At 44.5% G+C, this 21,949-nt stretch overlaps 1 protein-coding gene across 17 annotated transcripts in view; it reads left to right on the top strand.

Moving 5' to 3' along the window:
- The window catches only part of PARP6 (poly(ADP-ribose) polymerase family member 6), a 30,016-nt gene extending 12,297 nt beyond the window's left edge, over positions 1-17,719 (top strand). For 8 of the 17 annotated variants that reach the window (XM_008072835.2, XM_008072829.2, XM_021706080.1 and 5 more), the window contains exons 11-24: positions 488-541; positions 2,272-2,367; positions 2,777-2,869; positions 3,973-4,098; positions 5,325-5,390; positions 6,328-6,395; positions 7,998-8,046; positions 8,298-8,407; positions 9,113-9,185; positions 9,888-9,957; positions 16,251-16,330; positions 16,703-16,766; positions 16,930-17,014; positions 17,345-17,719. In XM_008072835.2, coding sequence (XP_008071026.1) covers positions 488-541; positions 2,272-2,367; positions 2,777-2,869; positions 3,973-4,098; positions 5,325-5,390; positions 6,328-6,395; positions 7,998-8,046; positions 8,298-8,407; positions 9,113-9,185; positions 9,888-9,957; positions 16,251-16,330; positions 16,703-16,766; positions 16,930-17,014; positions 17,345-17,447 — 1,137 coding nt within the window. In that variant the 3' untranslated portion in view covers positions 17,448-17,719. Of the gene's footprint in view, positions 1-487; positions 542-2,271; positions 2,368-2,776; positions 2,870-3,972; positions 4,099-5,324; positions 5,391-6,327; positions 6,396-7,997; positions 8,047-8,294; positions 8,408-9,112; positions 9,186-9,887; positions 9,958-16,250; positions 16,331-16,702; positions 16,767-16,929; positions 17,015-17,344 lie in introns of all 17 variants that reach the window. The other 9 variants (XM_021706081.1, XM_008072824.2, XM_021706072.1 and 6 more) reach the window with 3 other exon arrangements.
- Positions 17,720-21,949: the final 4,230 nt, after the last annotated feature.

Genomic DNA, 21,949 nt, shown 5'->3' with positions numbered 1-21,949 from the left:
TGAGTAAGAAGAATGGCACACATTTTGTAATAGTTGGAAACGTATTTGTAAACCATCCGGCAAGGTTTTCTGATAGTAGACCATGAGGCAAAGAGGTTGGAGATGGGCATTCCCAGGAGAAGCCACATCTTGTATTAGGTAGTGGTTAGGCCTTCAGTTCCTGTACTCATCTTGTCTGCCTGCTTTGAAGAGGGTTAAGGATAGGTGAGCCCTTTTCCAGAAACTTTGGCAAAAAGTCTGAAGGCCTCCTCTCCAGCTTTGGGATTACTTAGGCCCATCTGAACTAGGGCTTAGCTACTTTAGGAGAATATGAAGTGAAAGAAAGAAAGATCAGCATACATTTATATGAAAGAAAGAAAGATCAGTATGCATCAGTTATATACCATGAGCTAGGTACTGTGTTTTACATAAAGGATGAGTGAGTGAGGTCTGTCTAGGCCCCAGCTTCTTAGGAGGCTCATGGGGTCTGTATTTTTACTCTCAACAGGTCAGTGGTCACTGTAAGAACATCCCCACTCTGGAGTATGGATTCCTCGTCCAGGTAATCAAGTCCAAAGTGTCATTCCTAAGCCTCTCCCTCTTGTCTGACCCATCTGGTCCCTTAACATCTCCCAGCTCCTCAGTCAAATATTTTCGGAGTTGCTTTTCTCCCAGAGTTGTACTAAGCATTGAGTGGTTAGGAGGAAAGAAGGCCTGATTCCCATCCTCAGGGAGCTTACAGCACTCCTGGGAAGAGACACAGGTGAATATGATCAACTGCCACATGAAGCACTGTTCATTTTAAGTGTGTGGGTGTCAAGATGAGAAAGGGATTGATGCTCATTTTCCTATGATTCCCAGTGTCCCTTGCTCAGGGGGGTCTTCATTTTTACTTACAGACTTCTTTCACTGCTCTGCCATGCTGGTCACTTGCTTCTTTTTAAATTAAAATTTCTTTACTCCCTGGACATACTTCCACTTCTTGCATCTGTGTACTTTTGTTCATGTCATTCCCTCTACTGCTTTCCTCCCCGTGTCTACCTGTTGCCATCAAGGCTCAGATGCCACCTTTTCTATAAAATCGCCATTATTCCCACTCATGAACTGAAGTGATCTCTCCCCTCACTGAACTCCTATAATCTTTTTTGTTTCATACGACACATACACCTATGTGCCATATACAATATGATTCCTCAATTGGAGTTCAGGTATCTGAGAGGACAGTCTTTTATATTATTGCATAGTCAAGGAGACCTTTCATAGAGCTGGGTACATAATAGGCATTCAACAAATCTGCATTAAATGAATGAGTAAAACTCCTTGCATGTCCCATTACCAGCCCAAAGGCATGTGAAATGGAAACAACCTGACTTATACACAAAAGCTATAAGATCGATATCCAAAAAAGCACTTTAGGGCCAGATGTAGTGACTCACACCTATAATCCCAGTACCCTGGGAAGCCAAGACAGGAGAATCACTTGAGCCCAGGAGTTCAAGACCAGCCTGGGCAACATAACAAGACTTCATCTCTACAAAAAATTTAAAAATTAGCTGGGCCTAGTGGTGGGTGACTGTAGTCCTAGCTACTCGGAAGGCTGAGGCAGGAGGATCGCTGGAGCCCAGGAGGTTGAGGCTGCAAGTGAGCCAGGATCATGTAGCTGTACTGCAACCTGGGTGGCAGAGTGAAAACAAAAACAAAAAAACAACAAACTTTAGGATATTGCTGCATGAGCTCTGGATTTGTGCCATCTTCCCAACTCAGAGTTGTGTCTGTTGTGACCAGTGAACTGGCTTATTCTAGGCAGTTGAAATGGCTTTTCAGGACCTTCTGCCAACTTATTACAGACTGAAACTCTCCTGTCCTAAATGGACAGCTGGTAACTACCACAGCTACTGTTAATAGTTTGATTAGAACCTGTTTTATGTTTATAAAATACTTTCATGGAAACAATCTCATTTCTTATAATACCCAAAGAGGTGAATAATGTTCTACTTTATACATGAAGAAACCAAGGCTCATATTGACTTGCCCAGAGTTATATATGGTATTAAGTCTTAGAGGTGAGATGTTAACCTAAGTCTTCTAAGTCAAAGTTCATGACTGGTCTTAGTTTTACTATACTATACAGCCTTAGCTCTGCCGTCAGAGCATTGCTTTAACTAAGCCAAATAGATCCTACCTTAGTTAGGCACAAGGCTGGGAAGGTAGCTAGAAAAAAAGCTCAAATTATTTCCCATATCTGTCTGTGCCTGTCCTTCCCCAGAGGCTTAGAATCTGTTCTCTCTCCAGATCATGAAGTATGCAGAGCAGAGGATTCCAACTCTGAATGAGTACTGTGTGGTGTGTGATGAGCAGCATGTCTTCCAGAATGGGTCCATGCTCAAGGTAGAGGTCCCTACTCTGTGACCCTCTTCCTTGGCCAAGTCCCCTTCACTCTTCATCTCTCCTTTAGGCCTTTCTTCCTGGGTCTCTGGTAAAGGCAGAATTCTGTGCATACTTCCCCAGATTCTAGGAATAATTGCTTTTGTTTGTTATGCATGTAGAAGAGGTGAACATTGTTGTGAAAACTCAGTCTCTTCTGAGCATCTGACCATCTAGGAAGATGAGGGAAGGCTTTGTAGAGGAGACAGTATTAACTCAAACTCATCAAGAAGGCCTTTTAATTAAGACTACTGATGGTTTTCTCCTGATTCCTGCTTTGTCCTAGAGTAGTCTGAGGTCAGGGCTTTCCTGCTCTCCCTGCACTTCCTTCTTGCACACTCATCCCATAGTCTTCTGTTTACTGTCCATTCAGCCAGCTGTCTGCACGCGTGAGCTGTGTGTTTTCTCCTTCTACACACTTGGGGTCATGTCTGGAGCTGCAGAGGAGGTGGCTACTGGAGCAGAGGTATGGAAGAGGGGAAAGTGGCTGGGAACTGGGATTAAGAAAGTCAGTGTAGGCCGGGCTCGGTGGCTCAGTCTGTAATCCCAGCACTTTGGGAGGCTGAGGCGAGTGGATTGCCTGAGCCCATGGGTCCGAGACCCACCCAGGCAACTTGGTGAGACCTTGTCTCTACAATAAAGCAAAATCTAGCCAGGCATGGTAGCATGCACCTGTAGTTCTGGCTACTTGGAAGACTGAGGCGGAAGAATCGCTGGAGCCCAGCAGGTTGAGGCTGCGGTGGCTGGGAGCGTGCTACTGCACTCCAGCCTGGGCAACAGAGTGAGACTCCAACTCAAAAAAAAAGAAAGTCAGTGGAACCCAGCAATTTCACCCTTTGGAATCAACCTCCAAAAATGCTTTCAGATGTAAGAATAGTCACTGTAGTATCATTTGTAAAATAAAAAATGGATACAACCCCATCTGTAGGGATTCCAGTTAAATTATTTCCTTACAATGGAAATACTATACAGCTATTATTTATGGATGGAAAATTGTAATATAGTTATACAAAAAAAGCAATACACAGCCTAGACAGCATAGCAAGACCCTGTCTCTACCAAAAATAAAAAATAATTAGGCATGGTGGTGCATGCCTATAGTCCTAGCTATTTGGAGGGTGAAGTGGAAGGATCACTTGAGCCCAGGAGGTCAGGGCTGTGGTGAGCTATAATCACCCCACTGCACTCAACCTGTGCGACAGAGCAAGACCCTTTCTCTAAAAATAAATAAATAAGTAAATAAATAAATAAAGCAAATACAACAGTATGTGTTGGAAAATTGCCTATGTAAGCAAATAACTCTTTCCTTAGGAAAAATATCTAGAAAGGTACATATCAGACTTATCAGTAGTTGCCTGTAAGCAGTGAGATTTGTTTGGGGGCAAGGGGAGATTTTTATCTCTTTTTAGTCATTTTAATATGACTTGAATTCTTATGAGCTTGTATTTTCTAATTTAGAATCCATAAACATATTTGCTTTTCACAAGATGAGCAGGGAGAAATGGTGGATACTGTGTGGTGCCCAGTGCTGGGAAATCATTGATCCCCCTTTTTCTCCTGTCCCCACAGGTGGTGGATCTGCTGGTAGCCATGTGTAGGGCAGCTTTGGAGTCCCCTAGAAAGAGCATCATCTTTGAGCCTTATCCCTCTGTGGTGGACCCCACTGATCCCAAGACCCTGGCCTTTAATCCTAAGGTATAAGTTACTCGGGGAGAAAGTCACTGCTAAGGAACAGAAATGGTAAGAGATAGTGGGAGACTGGACTGTCATTTCAGTGTACACAGAGCTTGGAATAAGGGACAGAACTCTTGAACTCTAGGATTTCGCTCTTTCAGTGAATAAACAACTGAGTTTGTCACAGGAAAGGGAGAAGAATTAATATTTGTTATACAGTGATAAGGAAGAATATCTGTCTGTTTGGAGCCAGACAGACCTGGATTCCATTTGAGGTTCTGCTACCTCAGCTGTAAAAAAGAGGTAATATTTATTTTGCAGATTATTATACAAATGAGAGATGATATATGTGAGCTACTTTATTAGGATTCTCCAGAGAAGCAGAACCAATAGAAGATATGTATAGAGAGGGAGTGAGAGAAAGAGGCTTATTATAAGGAATTACCTGTGTGATTGTGGAGGCTGAGAAGTCTCAACATCCACAGTTGGCAAGCTGCAGACCCAGGAGAGCCCGTGATAAGTTCCAGTCCTCGAACAGAGGCCTGAAGCCCAGGAGAGTCAGTGGTATAAGTTCCAGGCCAAAAACCTGCAGGCTCAAGAATCCAAAAGCAGGAAAAGACTGATAATCCAACTCAACAGTCAGGCAGGAGGAGTGCCCTCTTTGTTATTTGAAGGGAGGGGGGCCTTTTGTTCTATTCAGGTCCTCAGTTGATTGGATGAGGCCCTTCCACATTAGGGAGGACAGTCTCTTTTATTCAGTCTACTGACTCAAATCTCAACCAAAAATATCCTCACAGACACAGCCAGAAATAAGAGTTGACAAATGTCTGGGCATCCCATAGCCTAGTCAAGTTGACACATAACATTAACCATCACAAGTACTTAGCATGGTATCTTACTATTGCTGTCATTACTACATATCAGGCACTATACTAATTTCTTTATGTGTTATTTAATCCTCAGAACATCTCTGTGAGATGGTAGGAATTGGTATCTTAATTTGTAAATAGGGCTGCGAAGGTGCCAAAAGGTCAGGGTAACTTGTCCTGTTACTCACTGCTGGCAAAGGAAAACTGGCATGTGACTCCAGAACTGTCTGATATTACAACTGTCTGTGTGCTTTCCATGGCATGCCACTCTGTTTCCTTGGGCCTGGACTCATTTTGTACATCTAGCTCTCCTTTTCGTCACATCCTGCTCTCCACTTTTCTTCATCTGGCTCTTCTCTTCCCATTGGTTCTCCACAGAAGAAGAATTATGAGCGGCTTCAGAAAGCTCTGGATAGCGTGATGTCCATTCGGGAGATGACCCAGGTACTCTGCCTTCTGTCTGTCCCCTCCTCTGCCTGCCTGGCTCAAGTGTCCTATTCTATTTGTATTTTGTGGGAGTGGGGTGAAGATGTAGGGAAGCCACTCAGATTCCTCACTGTAATTTTTGTAGTCTTCCCTCTCTTACCTTCCCAGTTCTTGTGCTCTGTTTTGTTAGCCCTGTTATTCCTCTTTATTCTCTTCACTCTTAATGTCTCAACCTTTATTGCTAATTCTGTTATGAGTTGTTCATATTTAATGTTTTCCCATAACTCTTAGGAAATTAGAGAAGTGAGGGAAAGGCCTCTGTCCAGGGTTGGAAGGGTGAGGAGGGGGGCTTGGAGGTAAGAAACTAGACCCAGGGGCCTACATCTTTTGTCCTTCTAGGGGTGGGGCAGCCACATGGAGCAGAGACCATCCTTTGACTCAAGGCTGTCCCTCACCAGACTTCCCCACCCCTCGTCTGCAATTCTGCATGAATAGACATTCATTTGTGCTCACATTCACAGGTGGGCCTCTTCTCAGCAAATCCTATAAATCACAGTTCAGATGAACACATCAGATCCACCTAGGAGGGATGATTTACTTGTCAGAAGGACTCTGCTTTGTGTAAAGATATACCACAGGATTCCTTAGCCTTATCATTCTGGGATATTGATTTTATTTGTTTTTTGATTTACAGTCAACTTTTTAGGGCTGTAGGAATTGCATAAAATGAGGGAGACCCACCTGCATGTTGTTTTGTGAGCATCTTTGGTCATTTTCATTTATTTATGAGTCTTCCCAACCCGATTTGGGCTCCTTGAGGGGGGGAAACCCATCTCCTCTTTCCTCCGGGTGGCCTTTGGTGCCTACCCTTCCCTGGGCCCTGATAGTCAGCTTGTGGAAAGTGGGAGGGCTCCCCTCTCTCCTGGAAGATAACCACATGGCCATTGTCTTACAGGGCTCATACCTGGAAATCAAGAAGCAGATGGACAAGTTGGATCCCCTGGCCCATCCTCTCCTGCAGTGGTATGAACAGAATGGCTCATCCTGCCCGGGGCACAGGGAGGGAGAGAAGCATCAGGCATAGAGCCTACACCTTCTTATAGAGGCGGTTTCAGCCTCCTTCCCAAGGTCACAGGCAGTATGACTGCTTTTTCTTGGTATGTTATTGAACTCCTTGCCTTGACAAGAACTCAGATCCTACCAGGGGCCCACAAATTCTGAAAGTATTTCTCAAGTTCTCTTTAGGTGTCCATGTTTCCCAATGGGTTTGTTTATCTTCTTCATTTATTTTTTATATTAACAAAAATTATATGTTTACTATGTACAATATGATGTTTTGAAATGTGTACATTGTGAAGTAGCTCAGTAGAGCTGATTAACGTATATAATCTCACATACATGAGAAATATGTAGTGAAAATACTTAAAATCTATTCTTTCAACGATTTTCAGAAAATATAGTCATTGTTATTAACTGTAGTCACCAGTAGGTTCTGAGTATCTCTTGCATGTAGGCATTAACAGTGTTCATTTCAAGTAAGTTTCTTGCATCCAGAGAGCTCTGTCTCCCCCTCCCAGCCCCTCTCCCTCTCAGGCCTTCCCTGATGGTGGTGGATGTCTAGACCTTGAGACCCTCTTGGTATTCCCTTCTCCTAACAAAGACTTTGCCTGTTCCTGACTGTGCTCCCTCCCTGACCGTGATCTCTCTTGTTTTTCTGACATTGCTTTCCTTTTCTAGCATGCCTTCCTCTTCCCAGTCAGCCTTTGACATGAGTGCAATGGCTTTACAAGTACATGGATAAGGCACAAAAATCAGACTGACTGTGACAACTGCAGGAGAGAGTGTTCTCTCACTAAACCTACAGTGCTTTATGCCTTTTTGTTTTCTCCTGCCCTCTGAGTTCAGCCTATATATGGCCCAGTCTGTTCCTGACTCCTCAGGAAGGTCATTCTAGTTCCTTCTGTTTCTTTCTCCAGACTAGGCAGTAACTTTCTCTTCTCTCCTCCCCATCCCTGAAAGCCTTCAGGCTTCTTATTTTATTTATGTTATTGTAGAGATGTGGAGTACATGTAAGGATTAACTATACAAGTACTGTGTGCAGGAGACGTTTGGGCCCCCATCTGGCCCTCAATCCCCTGGTATAGGACCAGGTGCCCTTTGTGTTGTAAACCTCCCTCCCCGCTGGCCTTCAGGCTTCCTGTGAGGTCAGGCAGGATGCCTTCTATTCCCAGTTTTGAGTCTAAGTCCCAGGTATAAGTTGTCACCATCCTAATGAGATTTCTCCTTTCTGTGTATTTATTCCTTGTGGATGACCTCTTGTGTTCTTTTCATTCTATCCTTTTCTCTCCCTAGTTGTAGCAGCCTACCTCCCATCCCTTCCTTTCTTTCTTGCACTGTTTTAACTCCCCGGTAACTAGCTGATCTCTGGTCAATAGCTTTCTTCTTACATTTTTACACATAAATATTTTCATCCACAGGGATTATCCAGATAGCGACCTGGACATTTTCAACAATTCAGACAGCCCAGGAATCCTTGCTTGTTCTCCCAAGGTCAGAGGAAGGCTGCTTGTTTGGGATAGCCTAATCAAGTGATTATTCTATCTTGTTTTTTCTGTTTCTTCCCAGGATCATCTCCAGCAACAGGTCACACATTGTCAAACTACCTCTCAGCAGGGTAAGTGATCATTCTTTCTCTAAATGCCTTCCATTTCTGGTGAGGGGCAGGGAGGGGCTGTAAGCCAGCTAGCCATATTGTCCTAGATCTGCCTAGTTGGCTCTGTCCATCAACATAACCTGTGGGCCTTCGTGTGTTTCCCTTGTGTGGAGTCAGTGCAAGCTTGGTTTTCTTCCCTGTCCCCAACCCTTCCCTCCCTGATCTCGATTTCTGCTCTGTTTTCCTGATCCCACCCCCACCGTGGGCAGCAGCTGAAGTTCATGCACACCTCACACCAGTTCCTCCTGCTGAGCAGCCCTCCTGCCAAGGAGGCTCGGTTCCGGACCGCCAAGAAGCTCTACGGCAGCACCTTTGCCTTCCAGTGAGGAGGCTGGGGACTGGCAGTGGGGGGAGGGGTGGGAAGGTATATGATTTTGTGTTACCTGCATCCATCACCCAGTCAGCAGATGTTTATTGGATGTTATATGGTAGGTGCTGTAGAGGACAGAAATGGTTCAGATGACATGGTCTGTATGATGTAGTTGAAGAGAAATGGCACATATAAAAAGATGTGGTTAAAGGAACAGATTAGAGGAGATAGATCTGAAAACTACTTTGAGAGAAAATCCCACATTTATGCCCAATTGTGGGAGCTGAAAGAAAAAGAAAGAGAGGCATTAAAGGTAACTTATAAGAAGTGGTAGTATCCTTTGCTTAAACCAGAACTTGAAGTCAGAACTAAAGGCCACATTTGATATCAGTGATAAGCTTATTGAGTTTGAGATGAATTTGTTGAATTTGAAATATCAGGAAACTAGGCAAATGAAAATACTGAACCTGCAGTTGAGGATTTAGGATGGGATCAACTGAAGCACAAAGAGAGAATAAGACTGAAAATAAAGGTCTAGGGTTTAACCACACACACACAGATGGTGTGCCTGTGATGATGTCCATGTGTATGTCCATCACCAGGTGTCTGTCCATCTTCATGTCCTGTGTGGGTGAGAATGGGTGGGAATGGCAGTCTTAGAAGTGCTCCTGGGAACCTCACACTGTGAGGAGACATGTATTCTACCCTGCCTTACAGTGGGTCCCACATTGAGAACTGGCATTCGATCCTGCGCAATGGACTGGTCAATGCATCCTACACCAAACTGCAGGTGAGGCTGTACGCCTTTCTCCTTTCTCCCCCCCCCCCAGCCCCACACAGTTTTGGGGAAGGCTGCTCTAGAGATCGCTGCTGTTTTTGCCTCAGCGTCCTCAGGCCTAGCATTTCTTGGGGACTTCCCTAGAGAGGAGCTTGGAACCGGATGCATGGAATGAATGTGACTGTTGTATATTTGACCTCAGACTGTGATTTTTGGTGGTTTTGGGAATGGGAATGTACCTGTAGGAAGAAATAGGGAATTGCTAATTGCAGCTACTGTGATTAATTCACCTAATTAAGCTTTTCAATGTATGTAGCTGTTCACTCATAGAGTTGATACAGGAGACTTGGTTCTTTGTCCCAAAAGACTCCAGGGAATGGGTCTTTTCCCTCCTTCTGGCTTGCCTCCTCTGTAGTTCCTCTTTTTTGGAGTCTGCCTGTATATCAAGTCCTGGGGACAGGAATGAGGATGCTGAGAGACTGACTTAGTAGCTCTGCCACTCCCTGCTCTCCAAGGCATAGAATCTCATAGACAAGCAGGTCAACCTGCATTCACTTTTCAGCCAATCACCTTTTCAAGAGTAGATGCCTAGAGTCATTTGAATGAAGGAGAAGGTAGATGGAGGGACAGAGGGCTGGATAAGCCTTATGGCTGCCTGATATAGTCACAGGAGGGCCCAGGCTCATATTGCTCATCCTGGTGTTTCCCTGCAAGCTGCATGGAGCAGCCTATGGCAAAGGCATCTACCTGAGCCCCATCTCCAGTATTTCCTTTGGATACTCAGGTAAGAATCATTCTTTGGCCACCTATTGACATTGCATCCGTTTGTGAACACATGATCTGTGCTGTCTCTTCCTCTCCCGTCATGGATACTTGGTCTATGTCAGCTCTATCCCCAGTCATGGATACATAGTCTGTCTCTCTACATTTTCTCATTAAAAATTCAGATTCTTCACAATGTGAGGTTAGTTATTTTTAAAAATGATGGTTTTTAATTCTCTGAAATGGTAGTTTTATTCATTGTAAGAGCTTGACCCTAGAAATGGGTTGAGGAATAGCTGAGAGATAACAAGACCACATTTTGTGGTATTGGCAAATATAGATTGTGTTTGTGTACATGTATGCATGTGAGTTTATGTGTGAATACACCTGAAGACTTGAGTTCTGTTGGTTTATATTTCTGGAGACATTATTTTTTGTCAGCCATCTTTTAAAATTTAAATTGTGTGGACGGGTGCGATGGCTCACACCTGTAATCCCAGTACTTTGGGACACCGAGGCAGGAGAATTGCTTGAGACCAGGAGTTTGAGACCAATCTGGGCAACATAGCCAGACCTTGTCTCTACAAATAATAAAAAAACTAACCGGGCATGGTGGCATGTGCTTGTAGTCCCAGCTACTCAGGAGGCTGAGACAGAAGGATCACCTGAGCCTGGGAAGTCGAGGTTGTGGTAAGCCATGATCATGCCATGGCTCTCCGGTCTCGGTTATAGAGCAAGACCCTGACTCAAAAAAAAAGAGTAAATACAAATAAAAAATAAAATTTAAACTGTCTATAACCTTATACTGTTATATTGATTACATTAAATGCAGGAGAAGCATTTTATTCTAAAACATGTACAGGATCTAGATTCTAATCGGGAAGAATCTGGCTCAGAAAAGGAAACTGACTTAGAACTCTCTCTGTCTGCTTCTTGTTTTAGTTCCTTTTCATTCTGCTTTTGTTCTTGTTTAATGTAATCTCTGTATAAGGTATAGGCATCATATAGTTGCATGTTCACCACATGAAGAGGATTGTGCTGGATTCTTGGGTGTTGTTTTTTTTTTTTTAAGTCAGAGTCTTACTCTGTCACCTGGTCATTTGAATGAAGGAAAAGGTAGATGGAGGGACAGAGGACTGGATAAGCACAGCTTATAGCAGCCTCGACCTCCTGGGCTCAGATGATCCTTCCACCTCAGCCTCCTGAGTAGCTGGGATTACAGGCATGCGCCACCATGCCTGGCTAAGTTTTTTTATTTTTTTGTAGAGACAAGGTTTTGCTATGTTGCCTAGATTGAACTTGAATTCCTGGGCTCCAGCAGTTCTCCTGCCTTGGCCTCTCAAAATGCTGAGATTGCAGATGTGAGCCACTGTGCCCAGTCTTGTACTGGATTCTTTCTACATTGTTATTTAGTATTCTGCAATAATTTAACTGTTACAAAGATAAGAAAACCTAGTGTCACAACCAAAGAACTAAAAAGACAAAACAATAAACAAAACAAAAACAAAGCAGCAGAAAAAGCCAAACAAAGTAGAAAAAAGGAGATAATATAGATAAGAACTGAAATAAATGAAATTAAAATAAGTATAATGGATAGGTCCAAAAAAGCCAAAAGGTTAATTCTTTTAAAGAACTAGCAAAGCAGATAAACCTTGGTTAGATTGATTAAGAAGAAAAAGGGGGCCAGGTGCTGTGGCTCACATCTTTTATCCCAGCACTTTGGAAGGCTGAGGCAAGAGAATCACCTGAGCTCAGGAGTTTGAGGTCAGTTTGGGCAACATAGACCTCATCTCTGCCTACAATAAGTCAGAAATATTAGTCAGGTGTGGTGGCATGCACCTGTAGTTCCAGCTACTCAGGAGACTGAGGTGGATGGGATGAGCCCAGCAGGTCGAGGCTGTGGTAGCCATGAATGTGCCACTGCACCCCAGCTCAAAAAAAAAAAAAAAAAATTTAAAAATTAGCTGGGTGTGGTGGTGCACACCTGTAGTTCCACCTACTCAGGAGGCTGAGGAGGGAGGATTACTTGAGCTCAGGAGTTCAAGACTGCAGTGGGCCGTGATCATGTCACTGCACTCTAGCCTGGGCTACAGTACAATGAGACCCCAACTCAAAAAAAAAAGAAAAAGAAGCCAGGCACAGTGACTCATGCCTATAATCCCAGTACTTTGGGAGGCTGAAGTGAGAAGATTGTCTGAGCCCATGGGTTCAAGACCAGCCTGGGAAACTTGGTGAGACCTCATCTCTACAATAAACCAAAAAATTAGCCAGGCGTGGTGGTGCATGCCTGTATTTCCTGCTACTTGAAAGGCTGAGACAGAAAGATCACCTGAGCCCAGCAGGTCAAGGCTGCGGTGGCCATGACCGTGCCACTACAGTCCTGCCTGGGTGACAGATTGAGATTCCAACTCAAAAAAAAAAAAAATTCTTACAAATCATTAAAAAAAAAAAGACAACCTAAAAGAAACACAGGCAAATGACATGGATAGGCATTTCACTGAAGAAATGTCCAAAAAAAACGACAAAACTACAAACTGTTCAACCTTTATTTGTAGGGAAGTAACATCAAGACCAGTGACCATTTAGTACACATTTGAGTTGGCAAAAATTAAGACATCTGATAATACTTCTGTTTGTACCAAAAGTTATGGATGAACAGCATCACTTTTATTGCCTATGGTGATCTAAATTAGTGTTATTTCATACACCTAAGCAGTTTAACCCTGTGACCCAGCATTTTCATTCCTGCAAGTATGCACCCAGAGATTTGTACAGGAATGTTCAAAGCAGGACTGTTTGCAGCAACAGATCTTGGAGTCATCTCAAATGTTCATCATCAGGATAATTGCTAAATACATTTTGATATAGTTTCACAATATATTATTATTCAGCATAAAAATGAACAAATGTTACCGGTAGGCAACAATACAGAAACATCTTAGTAATATTTTCAGTTTAAAAAAAAGCAAGTCCCTTGGCCGGGCTCAGTGGCTCAGCCTGTAATCCCACGCTTTGGGAGGCCGAGGTGAGTGAATTGCCTGAGCCCGCAGGTTCGAGACCCACCTGGGCAACTTGGCGAGACCTCATCTCTACAATAAATTAAAAAAAAAAAAAGTTCGAAAGGACTGTATCCTGTATGATGTCTTTTTATATTTTTCAAAGGTAACCAAAGTGAAACATTATTTAGGCATATATGTGGGTGTGTGCTTGATAAAACTTTAAAGAAAAGGAGAAAAAAGCAAAGGAATAATAAGCTTCCTCCCAACTTATTTGAGAAGTAAGTGGTTACCTCCCAAAGGGAGCCAGATTGTTAGATAGAAGTCACTGGTAACACTTTCGTTCTTGGATTTAGTTCTTGGGCTGAGTCTCAAGGTATTCGTTGTCCTGTTAAAAATGATAATGTGAGCCGGGCTCTGTGGCTCAGCCTGTAATCCCGTGCCTTTGGGAGGCTGAGGTGAGTGGATTGCCTGAGCCCGCGGGTTCCGAGACCCGCCTGGGCAGCGAGACCTCATCTCTACAATAAATAAAAAAATCAGCCAGGCGTGGTAGCGCATGCCTGTAATTCCGGCTACTTGGAATGCTGAGGCGGGAGGATCGCCTGAGCCCAGCAGATCGGGGTTACAGTGGCCGGGAGCGGCCACTGCACTCCAGTCTGGGCGACAGAGTGAGACTCCAACTCAAAAAAAAAAAAAAAAGATAATGTGTCATGAAACAAAAGTTATGATCAAGTCACACAGGGTGAGTGCCCAATAAATGTTTATTGAATGTGTGTATGAATCTTACTTTGTGTGCCTGGGGTTGAAAGTGGGGGTGGGGTTGGGGTAATCTCTTTGATTTCTTTGCCTGAATTCTTTGGTTTTCCTTTTTGTCCCAGCTTAAACATCCCTCTGATTAAGCTCCTATTACTTAGTGAGATGCTCCGGAATCTTGGTGCCCACATGATTCCTCCTTTCTGTTTTCCCCCATTCCTTCCTTTTCTTTCCCTCTTCTCCCACCAGCCTTTTTTTGTTTGTTTTTGTAACTACCAAGTGCCTGAATACCTTTGGTTTCCAAATGGAGCCAGGAGTCTCTATTCTTGTCTTTCTGCATCACTTCACTGATTATATAAAAACATAGACACCATTCCTCTCCCTCTCTCAAAAGGTGATTGACTACACATAAAATTCCATAGGATTTTGCTACTGGAATTAGAGCTCATCTAGTCCAGTTATGTACTACCTTACAGATAAGAAGACTGATACACAGGAAAGTTAAATGACTTTCTCATGATCACACAGCTGTGAGGAGCAGAGCTAGGACTGGAATCTAGGTCTTCTGACTTCTAGTCCAGTGTTCTTGCCACTGTACTGGACTGACAAGGCAGACTTTGCTTGAAGGACTGGGTCTCTGAGGGTCTCGTATATTTGTAGATACCTGAGAATCTCTGTAATGGCAGGTGGGGGGATGTGCATACATGTCTGTCCACTTACTGTGATTACTGGAGCATTTGACCAGCTGTCTTGTATTTTTTTTTCCCCGTTATGCTTTGATTTTCTGTTTTTTATTCCTCAGGGTGGGGGCTAGTGCATATGACATTCATATACTCAGTGGAGCCTCCAGGGCTTGGCTGTAGTGTGCAGGTTGAAACGAGGGACAGTGAGAAAAGGGATAGTTAATGGCTTCTGTTTGTTAGTACTGTTTAGGGATTTCTGATAAGTGCATACTCAGGACACGAGCATCTGGGGATTATTCTAGCCACCTTGGTCTCCAGGTCTGGTCTCAGGAAACAGAAGATCATTGGGTCAGTGTGGAAAAGACAGTGCAACAGATAGTTCTTTCTTATCCTCTTGTCTACCTCCTCTGAAGTAGAATCTGAATGGGAATTTCACTTGGAACCTTGTCATGGATACACCCAAGTGATAAGTCATGATGTTTAGATGGAGAGCTGAACCTAGTTGAGCTAATAATTAAGGTGGAAACAGAGGGTGTCTGTCCTGTATGAGAAAAACATAGGCAGTTCAAACCTTGAGGCTCTGTGTTTATCCCCAAATCTGTCATGAGATTTCAGTGTAAGTGCATGATGATAGCCTGAGCAGTAAGGAATGCCAATTTGACAGTTATTGCTCTACCTCTATACGGTGGCTATTACAAAACCAAGAATTGAAGCACAGTGGAGTTGATAATAATAGAAAATTCCAGTGTAGAGTGGTGAGAGTGCTGTGGCCTATAATGCTATCATCTCCACCTCCATCTGTCTTCCTCTTTCATACACACACACACACACACACTCACTCATGTCCCTAGCTATGGTAAAACTGGGCCTGTGATAAAGCTGAGTACAGACTGTAATCCTGTCCTCAAGTCAAACAGAATTGGGAGGAAGGGCACACAAGCATTGTTCACATCAAAATAAGGAAAGTTCAGGCTGAGAACTGGTTATTCCATGGGGGATGGATGGCAGAGGGTTTATGGATTTAGATCTGTGGAAGCTAGAGGGTACTGGTGCTTCATTCTCACGTTTGGGAAGACTTCTGAGGGACGTAGAATTCTTCACAGTAGTTGCCATTGTGATAACCTGTGGAAAGTCATTTGTCCCTTAACCACCATGCTTCTCCTGTTCTCTTGAATGGTTGGTTGAGTTTTTGATGTAACTTGGAGACTAGAGCAGCTCTGACTGGCTCTGCTGGTTTCTTCTCTGCTCATCTCACTCAGCCTGACACTTGATTCTGAGGTGATGTTGTCCCACTCTCCTGATTCCTCATTCCTGCTTAGTTCACTGTTCCTCCCCTGTCTTAGAACCCTGCAGTGGTTCTCTGCTGTTCCAAGGATAAACTCCAGTTACCTTAATTCGGCTTTCAGGCCTGCTTGATTTGACCTCTGCTCACCTCTTCCACATCGCGTCTCACCACTGCTCTGCCATTGACTGGTCTCTATACAAATGGAGGCATACTACCTTCTCTCTCTGCCAGGTCTGCCATATCCTATGACTTCTGTCCAGAACACTCCCCTCTTCATGTAACTAACTCTTCCTAATCCTGTAGTTTTCAGTCTAGCTGCCACCAGGATGCCTTCTTCACCCCTTGGCTGAGCTCGTTCCCTCTGGCTTACACAATGTTTTATGATCTTCCCATCACAACCCTTATCATACTGTGTGTAACTACTTGTTCCTTGCCTGTAATTTCCAGCAGACTAAATTCTGTGGGGGCAAAGATCTTGTTAGTTTTATTCTCCACTGTTTTACCAAGTGTCCAACTCAGTGCTCGCACATAGTAGGCACTTCAGTAAATACTTGGTTGAGGAATGGATGAGTGAATTGGGTTTGTTGTTCTGTGACAGGAATGGGAAAAGGACAGCACAGGATGCCCTCCAAGGATGAGCTGGTCCAGAGATATAACAGGATGAATACCATCCCCCAGGTATTAGTTGCTCTAATGAATCAGGACCTTCCCCTGGGGCTAATTTAGTCTGCAGAGGCAGGTGGGGAAACAGCTGGGGGTAGGGGTCACATGAGGATCATTTAAAGGAATCAAATATGTTCTGACCAGAACATACTTCTGGAGTCGTATATGGCCTCAGTCATATGAGGCAGAGACTGAGTTTATATGAAAATGTAAAGGTAGAAACTGTGACCCCATCCAGACTGAGTATGGGAAAGCAAAATTGGGGGTTGCTGGGAGCCCAGGATGTCCCTGATCCTCACCCCCAGTCATCACCAGCTGACTAGCCTCTCTAGGGAAGGCCATAACTGTCTGCCTGGCTCTGTTCTCCCCTGCCTCCTTCTCTTCCAGACCCGATCCATTCAGTCAAGGTTCCTGCAGAGTCGGAATCTCAACTGTATAGCACTTTGTGAAGGTACGTGCCTCACCCATGTCCTGTTGTTCTGGGTCCCCAACCTTTATTTTTATGCAACTTTGACACATGATCTGGCTAGGGGTGATGTTGAAGCATCATAGCTTTCCTCCTCTGCCTGAACTCTTTGTTTTGCATCTGTGACTCCTGGTCCCCTCCCTCCCAGTGATTACATCTAAGGACCTCCAGAAGCATGGGAACATCTGGGTGTGCCCTGTATCCGACCACGTCTGCACACGGTTCTTCTTTGTGTAAGTCTAGGAAGGACCCTGGGGTTATTTAAGGAGTGAGGGTGGGGGTGTGGCTCCTTAGGAAAGTCTGCTTCTGCTGTCTGAGACATGTCCCTGGCCATCTGAGTGCAGCTAATGCTGGGGTTTTCCCACTGAATGATGGGAATGTGTATAGATTATGGAAGTCTGTCTAGAGGAAGCCAGAAAAGCTGAATCTCTTCCTCTCTGAAGAGTAGCAAGAAAGGGTTTGACCTCTAGGATGGAATGACCACACCTTGAAGTACAGTTCTGCTGACTGACATTTTGGTGGTGTTTTCCCTCTTGTGCTCACACTTGTCCTATCTTTGGCAGATATGAGGATGGTCAGGTGGGCGATGCCAACATTAATACTCAGGACCCCAAGATCCAGAAGGAAATTATGCGTGTGATCGGAACTCAGGTTTACACAAACTGAGGGGAAATCAGCCCTCGTACCACCCCGTTCACCCAGGATCCATATGCCCTCATAAAAGGGCTCAGGTGCAGCAGGTGAGCCTGGCCTGAGGGATCAAGGGGCCATTACTGAGGGGCAGGAAAAGGATAGAGGAAGTGGCCTTCACGCTGCAGCTTGACCCAGGAACCACTGCACATTTGGATGGCCCAGACTGACTCCAACCCCTGACTTTCCCAGTTGACTTCACTCTGTTTGTAAATAAAACAATAAAATGGAAGGTGCTGTGGACTGGATATGATCACTGTGGTCTGACTAGCCTTGGCTCAGCACCTACCCCAGGCCCCCACTTGGGGGTGGGGAGAGTGGAAAATTCTGAGGCCTGGACTGTGTGTGCTGCATCAAATCAAAGCCGAGTCCATTTAGTATAGCGTACTACAGCTCTCTCAGGTTTTTAATCAGTGGAGTAAAGGGAAACTTACCAGTAATGCAGATGAAACAGACTAAGGATATATGGGGGGGACCCCAAAGAAACAGAATTTACTTAGACCCACCCGGGTAACTTGGTGAGACCTTATCTCTACAATAAATCAAAAATTAGCCGGGCGTGATAGTACACACCTGTAGTTCCAGCTGCTTGGAAGGCTGAGGCGGAAGGATCGCAGAGCCCAGCAGGTCAAGGCCGGGGGCGTGCCACTGCACTCCAGTCAGGGCGATGGAGTGAGACTCCAACTCAAAACAAACAAGCAAACAAAAAAATTGTCCAACCGGGCTTGGTGGCTCAGCCTGTAATCCTGCACTTTGGGAGGCTGAGGTGAGTGGATTGCCTGAGCCCGTGGGTTCGAGACCCACCTGGGCAACTTGGTGAGACCTCATCTCTACAATAAATAAAAAAATTGGCCGGGCGTGGTAGCGCACACCTTTAGTTCCAGCTACTTGGAAGGCTGAGCAGAAGGATCGCTGGAGCCCAACAGGTCGAGGCTGTGGTGGCCGGGAGTGGCCACTGTACTCCAGTCTGGGTGATAGAGTGAGACTCCAACTCAAAAAAAAAAATTGTGTAGCCAGGCTCGGTGGCTCAGCCTGTAATCCCACGCCTTTGGGAGACTGAGGTGAGTGGATTGCCTGAGCCCGTGGGTTCGGGACCCGCCTGGGCAGCGAGACCTCATCTCTACAATAAATCAAAAAATCAGCCGGGCGTGGTAGCACATGCCTGTAATTCCGGTTACTTGGAAGGCTGAGGCGGAAGGATCGCCGGAGCCCAGCAGGTGAGGCTGCAGTGGCCAGGAGCGGCCACTGCACTCCAGTCTGGGCGACCGAGTGAGACTCCAACTCAAAAAAAAATAAAGAAAATTGTCTATTCTTACATGTTTAAATTTCAGCCACCTTCAGAGTACTCTCTGTTTGATGCAATACACCTACTGAGGCGCTTTTTTTCCACTGCTCAAAACAGTTTTTGATGCCTTTTAATGCTTCTGCCATTTTGTGTTTCATCTTTTCCATAAGGCAAAATGTTTCCCTTCAAGGACTTTTTTCATCTGCGAAAACAAAGAAAAAAGTCGCTCACAGAGAGAATGGATGAATAGGCAGGTTGGGCATGGAGTCATGGCATTTTTGGTCAAAAACTGCCAAACACTTAGCATGGTGTAGGCAGGTGTGTTGTCATGGTGGAAGAACCAGTCACCTGTTTGCATCAACTTGGGACATTTCTTCTGCAAATCATGATCAACCTTCTCAAAACTTCCACATAAAAACTTTGGTTGACCATTTGATCCAGAGGAATACATTTCAAGTATACTATAAGGGGTCCACCCTCCAAAAATCTAAAAGGTAATTCTTTCCAATACCTCTGATGACTTGGTCAAGATTTAAGGGTAGGGCGCAGTGGCCCATGCCTGTAATCCTAACACTTTGGGAGGCCAAGGCAAGAGGATTGTTTGAGGCCAGGAGTTAGAGACCAGCCTGGGCAACATGTCCAGACCCCATCTCTATAAAAAATAAACTTTGGCTGGATGTGGTTGTGCACACCTGTAATACCAGCTACTCAGAAAGCCAGGCTGGAGGATTGCACCCAAGCATTCAAGGTTGCAGTGAGCTGTGAGTGTGTCACTGCACTCCAGCCTGGGTGACAGTGAATCAATCACTGTCTCCAAAAACAAACAAACCAATCTCTGAGGTTAGCAAGGTGGTGAAAGAAGCAGCTTTTTCTAGTTGACTTAATTGTTCCAGTGAATTCCATCTTCTCCCTGTTGAAATTCCCACTGTGGCCCTTCTGCTGGCCTTTCAGGCTGTGCTTCTTGCACCCCAAATCCTAAGCTCCAAACAGAGCTGAGACAGTTAGACATTTCCAAACATTGTATGAAATATTAATGAAGAGAAGAAGGGATATAAAAATGAAAATACAAAACATTAAATGAAGCTGACTTTTCAAGGGAAGGCTTTTCATTTTGTTACAGCTTCTTGGTTTACAGAGCCCACCCTAGACTACTTACTGTCTGTTATTATGTTAAACAGACTTTAGTGGTGCCTTCTTAACTGGATACCTTACTCTGTTTTGTAGTTCCTGACCTGTTTAACATGCGGGTACCATTCCTTTTTTTTTTTTTTTTTTGAGTCAGAGTTTCACTCACCCAGGCTGGAGTACAGTGGCATACTCTTGGCTCACCACAGCCTTGACCTGGACACAGATGATCCTTTTCAGCCTCAGCCTCCCAGGTAGCTGGGACTGTATATGTGCCCCACCATGCCTGGCTAATTACAAGTACCATTCTTTTGTTTTGTCAGAGTCTCACTCTGTCACCTGGGCTGGAGTGCAGTGGCATGATCATGACTGCCACAGCCTCCACCTGCTGGGCTCAGGCAATCCTTCCGCCTCAGCCTCCCAAGTGGCTGAGACTGCAGGTGCACGCTACCACACCTGGCTATTTTTAAAAAATATTTTGTAGAGATGAGGTCTTGCCATGTTGTCCAGGCAGGTCTCGAGCTCCTGGGTTCAGGCAATCCTCTCTCCTCGGCCTCCCAAACTGCTGGGATTACAGGCATGGGCCACCACATCCGGCCACAAGCACGATTCTTAAGGTCCATTTCCCTAGGAGCTGTTTCTTTTTTTTTTTTTGAGTTGGAGCTGTTTCTTAAGCTCTGTTACCCCTTCTTGATCAAGACCAGTACGTTCTGACTCTATAAGTGTCCTCAGGCTCACTCCTACCATTCTGTTGTCAGGTCTAGGAGAAAACCTCTGCTAAATAAATGACCCATTACTGAGCCCACTCTCAGTGATATTCCTGCCCCTGGGAGAACTCTTGCAGCCCATCTGTAGTATTGGAGATAGTGAACATTTTTTTTAGTTCTTACTGGATAGGTGCTGGGCATCATGCTGAGCACTTTAGTATTTGCTAACACTTGGGGTTGCTTACTATGTGCTTTGTATTACAAACTTTCTGTATGTATTGATTCCTGTAATTCTCACAACAAGCCTGTGAAGTGGGTGCTGTTATTCCTATTTTGCAGATGAGAAAACAGAGGCACAGAGGATAAGTAGCTGGTCACATTCCACAGTGATGATGGGCAGAAGCTTTTCTTATCTTTGCTATACAGTTCTTGCAGACTCTACACTTATGCTTTCATTTAATCCTGACAACAAAGCTGGAAGATAGGTTTCCTTTAGAGAGTTTAAGTAATGTTCCTGAGGTCTCAGCTGGTTAGTGGCAGTGGTGGGTTTTAGCCAGATCTGCCCAGCTCCAGAACCTAAGCTGTCAGCTACTGATTCCCTAGAGGTTCTCCAGCTGTTCCAGCAGCTGAACCTAGGTGTGTGACCAGAAATGGTATAACAGCATTCCTGTTCAGTTTCAGAAATTGTTAACAGATTAGCTCAGTTGTAGGCATTTCTTATAATTCCTCCATCACTGGCATCTGATATAGCAAGTACCAGAAGGACAGGATGAGAGGAAGGAACAAATCATGTGGATCATCAGAAAAACTCAGTAGCTGAGCCCACCCATGGGTGTCTCTTCTTTTTAAATAGTATATGCAGCTGGGCTCGGTGGCTCAGCCTGTAATCCCCCGCTTTGGGAGGCTGAGGTGAGTGGATTGCCTGAGCCCGCAGGTTCGAGACCCGCCTGGGCAACTTGGTGAGACCTCATCACTACAATAAAAAAATAAATAAAAATTAGCTGGGCATGGTAGCGCATGCCTGTAGTTCCAGCTCCTTGGAAGGCTGAAGTAGAAGGATTGCTGGAGCCCAGCAGATCGAGGCTGCGGTGGCTGGGAGCGGCCACTGCACTCCAGTCTGGGCAACAGAGTGAGACTCCAACTCAATAAATAAATTAAATAAATAAATAAATACATAGTATATGCATAATGATGGTGTTTTTTTGCCAGTAAAATTGTAGTGAAGTCAAATACCATTTCACAGTGTTCTACAGAAAAGCAGCAGGACTTTTTGGGTCTAAGAAGTTTGAAAGCCACAGATGATAATATCTTATAAAATTCAAGACATATGTGAAGTAAATTCTTTTTTTTTTTTTTTTGAG

This window comes from Carlito syrichta, unplaced genomic scaffold, assembly GCF_000164805.1.
Source record: "Carlito syrichta isolate Samal-C Ts95f unplaced genomic scaffold, Tarsius_syrichta-2.0.1 Scaffold115619, whole genome shotgun sequence".
NCBI lineage: Eukaryota > Metazoa > Chordata > Mammalia > Primates > Tarsiidae > Carlito > Carlito syrichta.
This window is presented reverse-complemented; position numbering and strand designations above follow the sequence as displayed.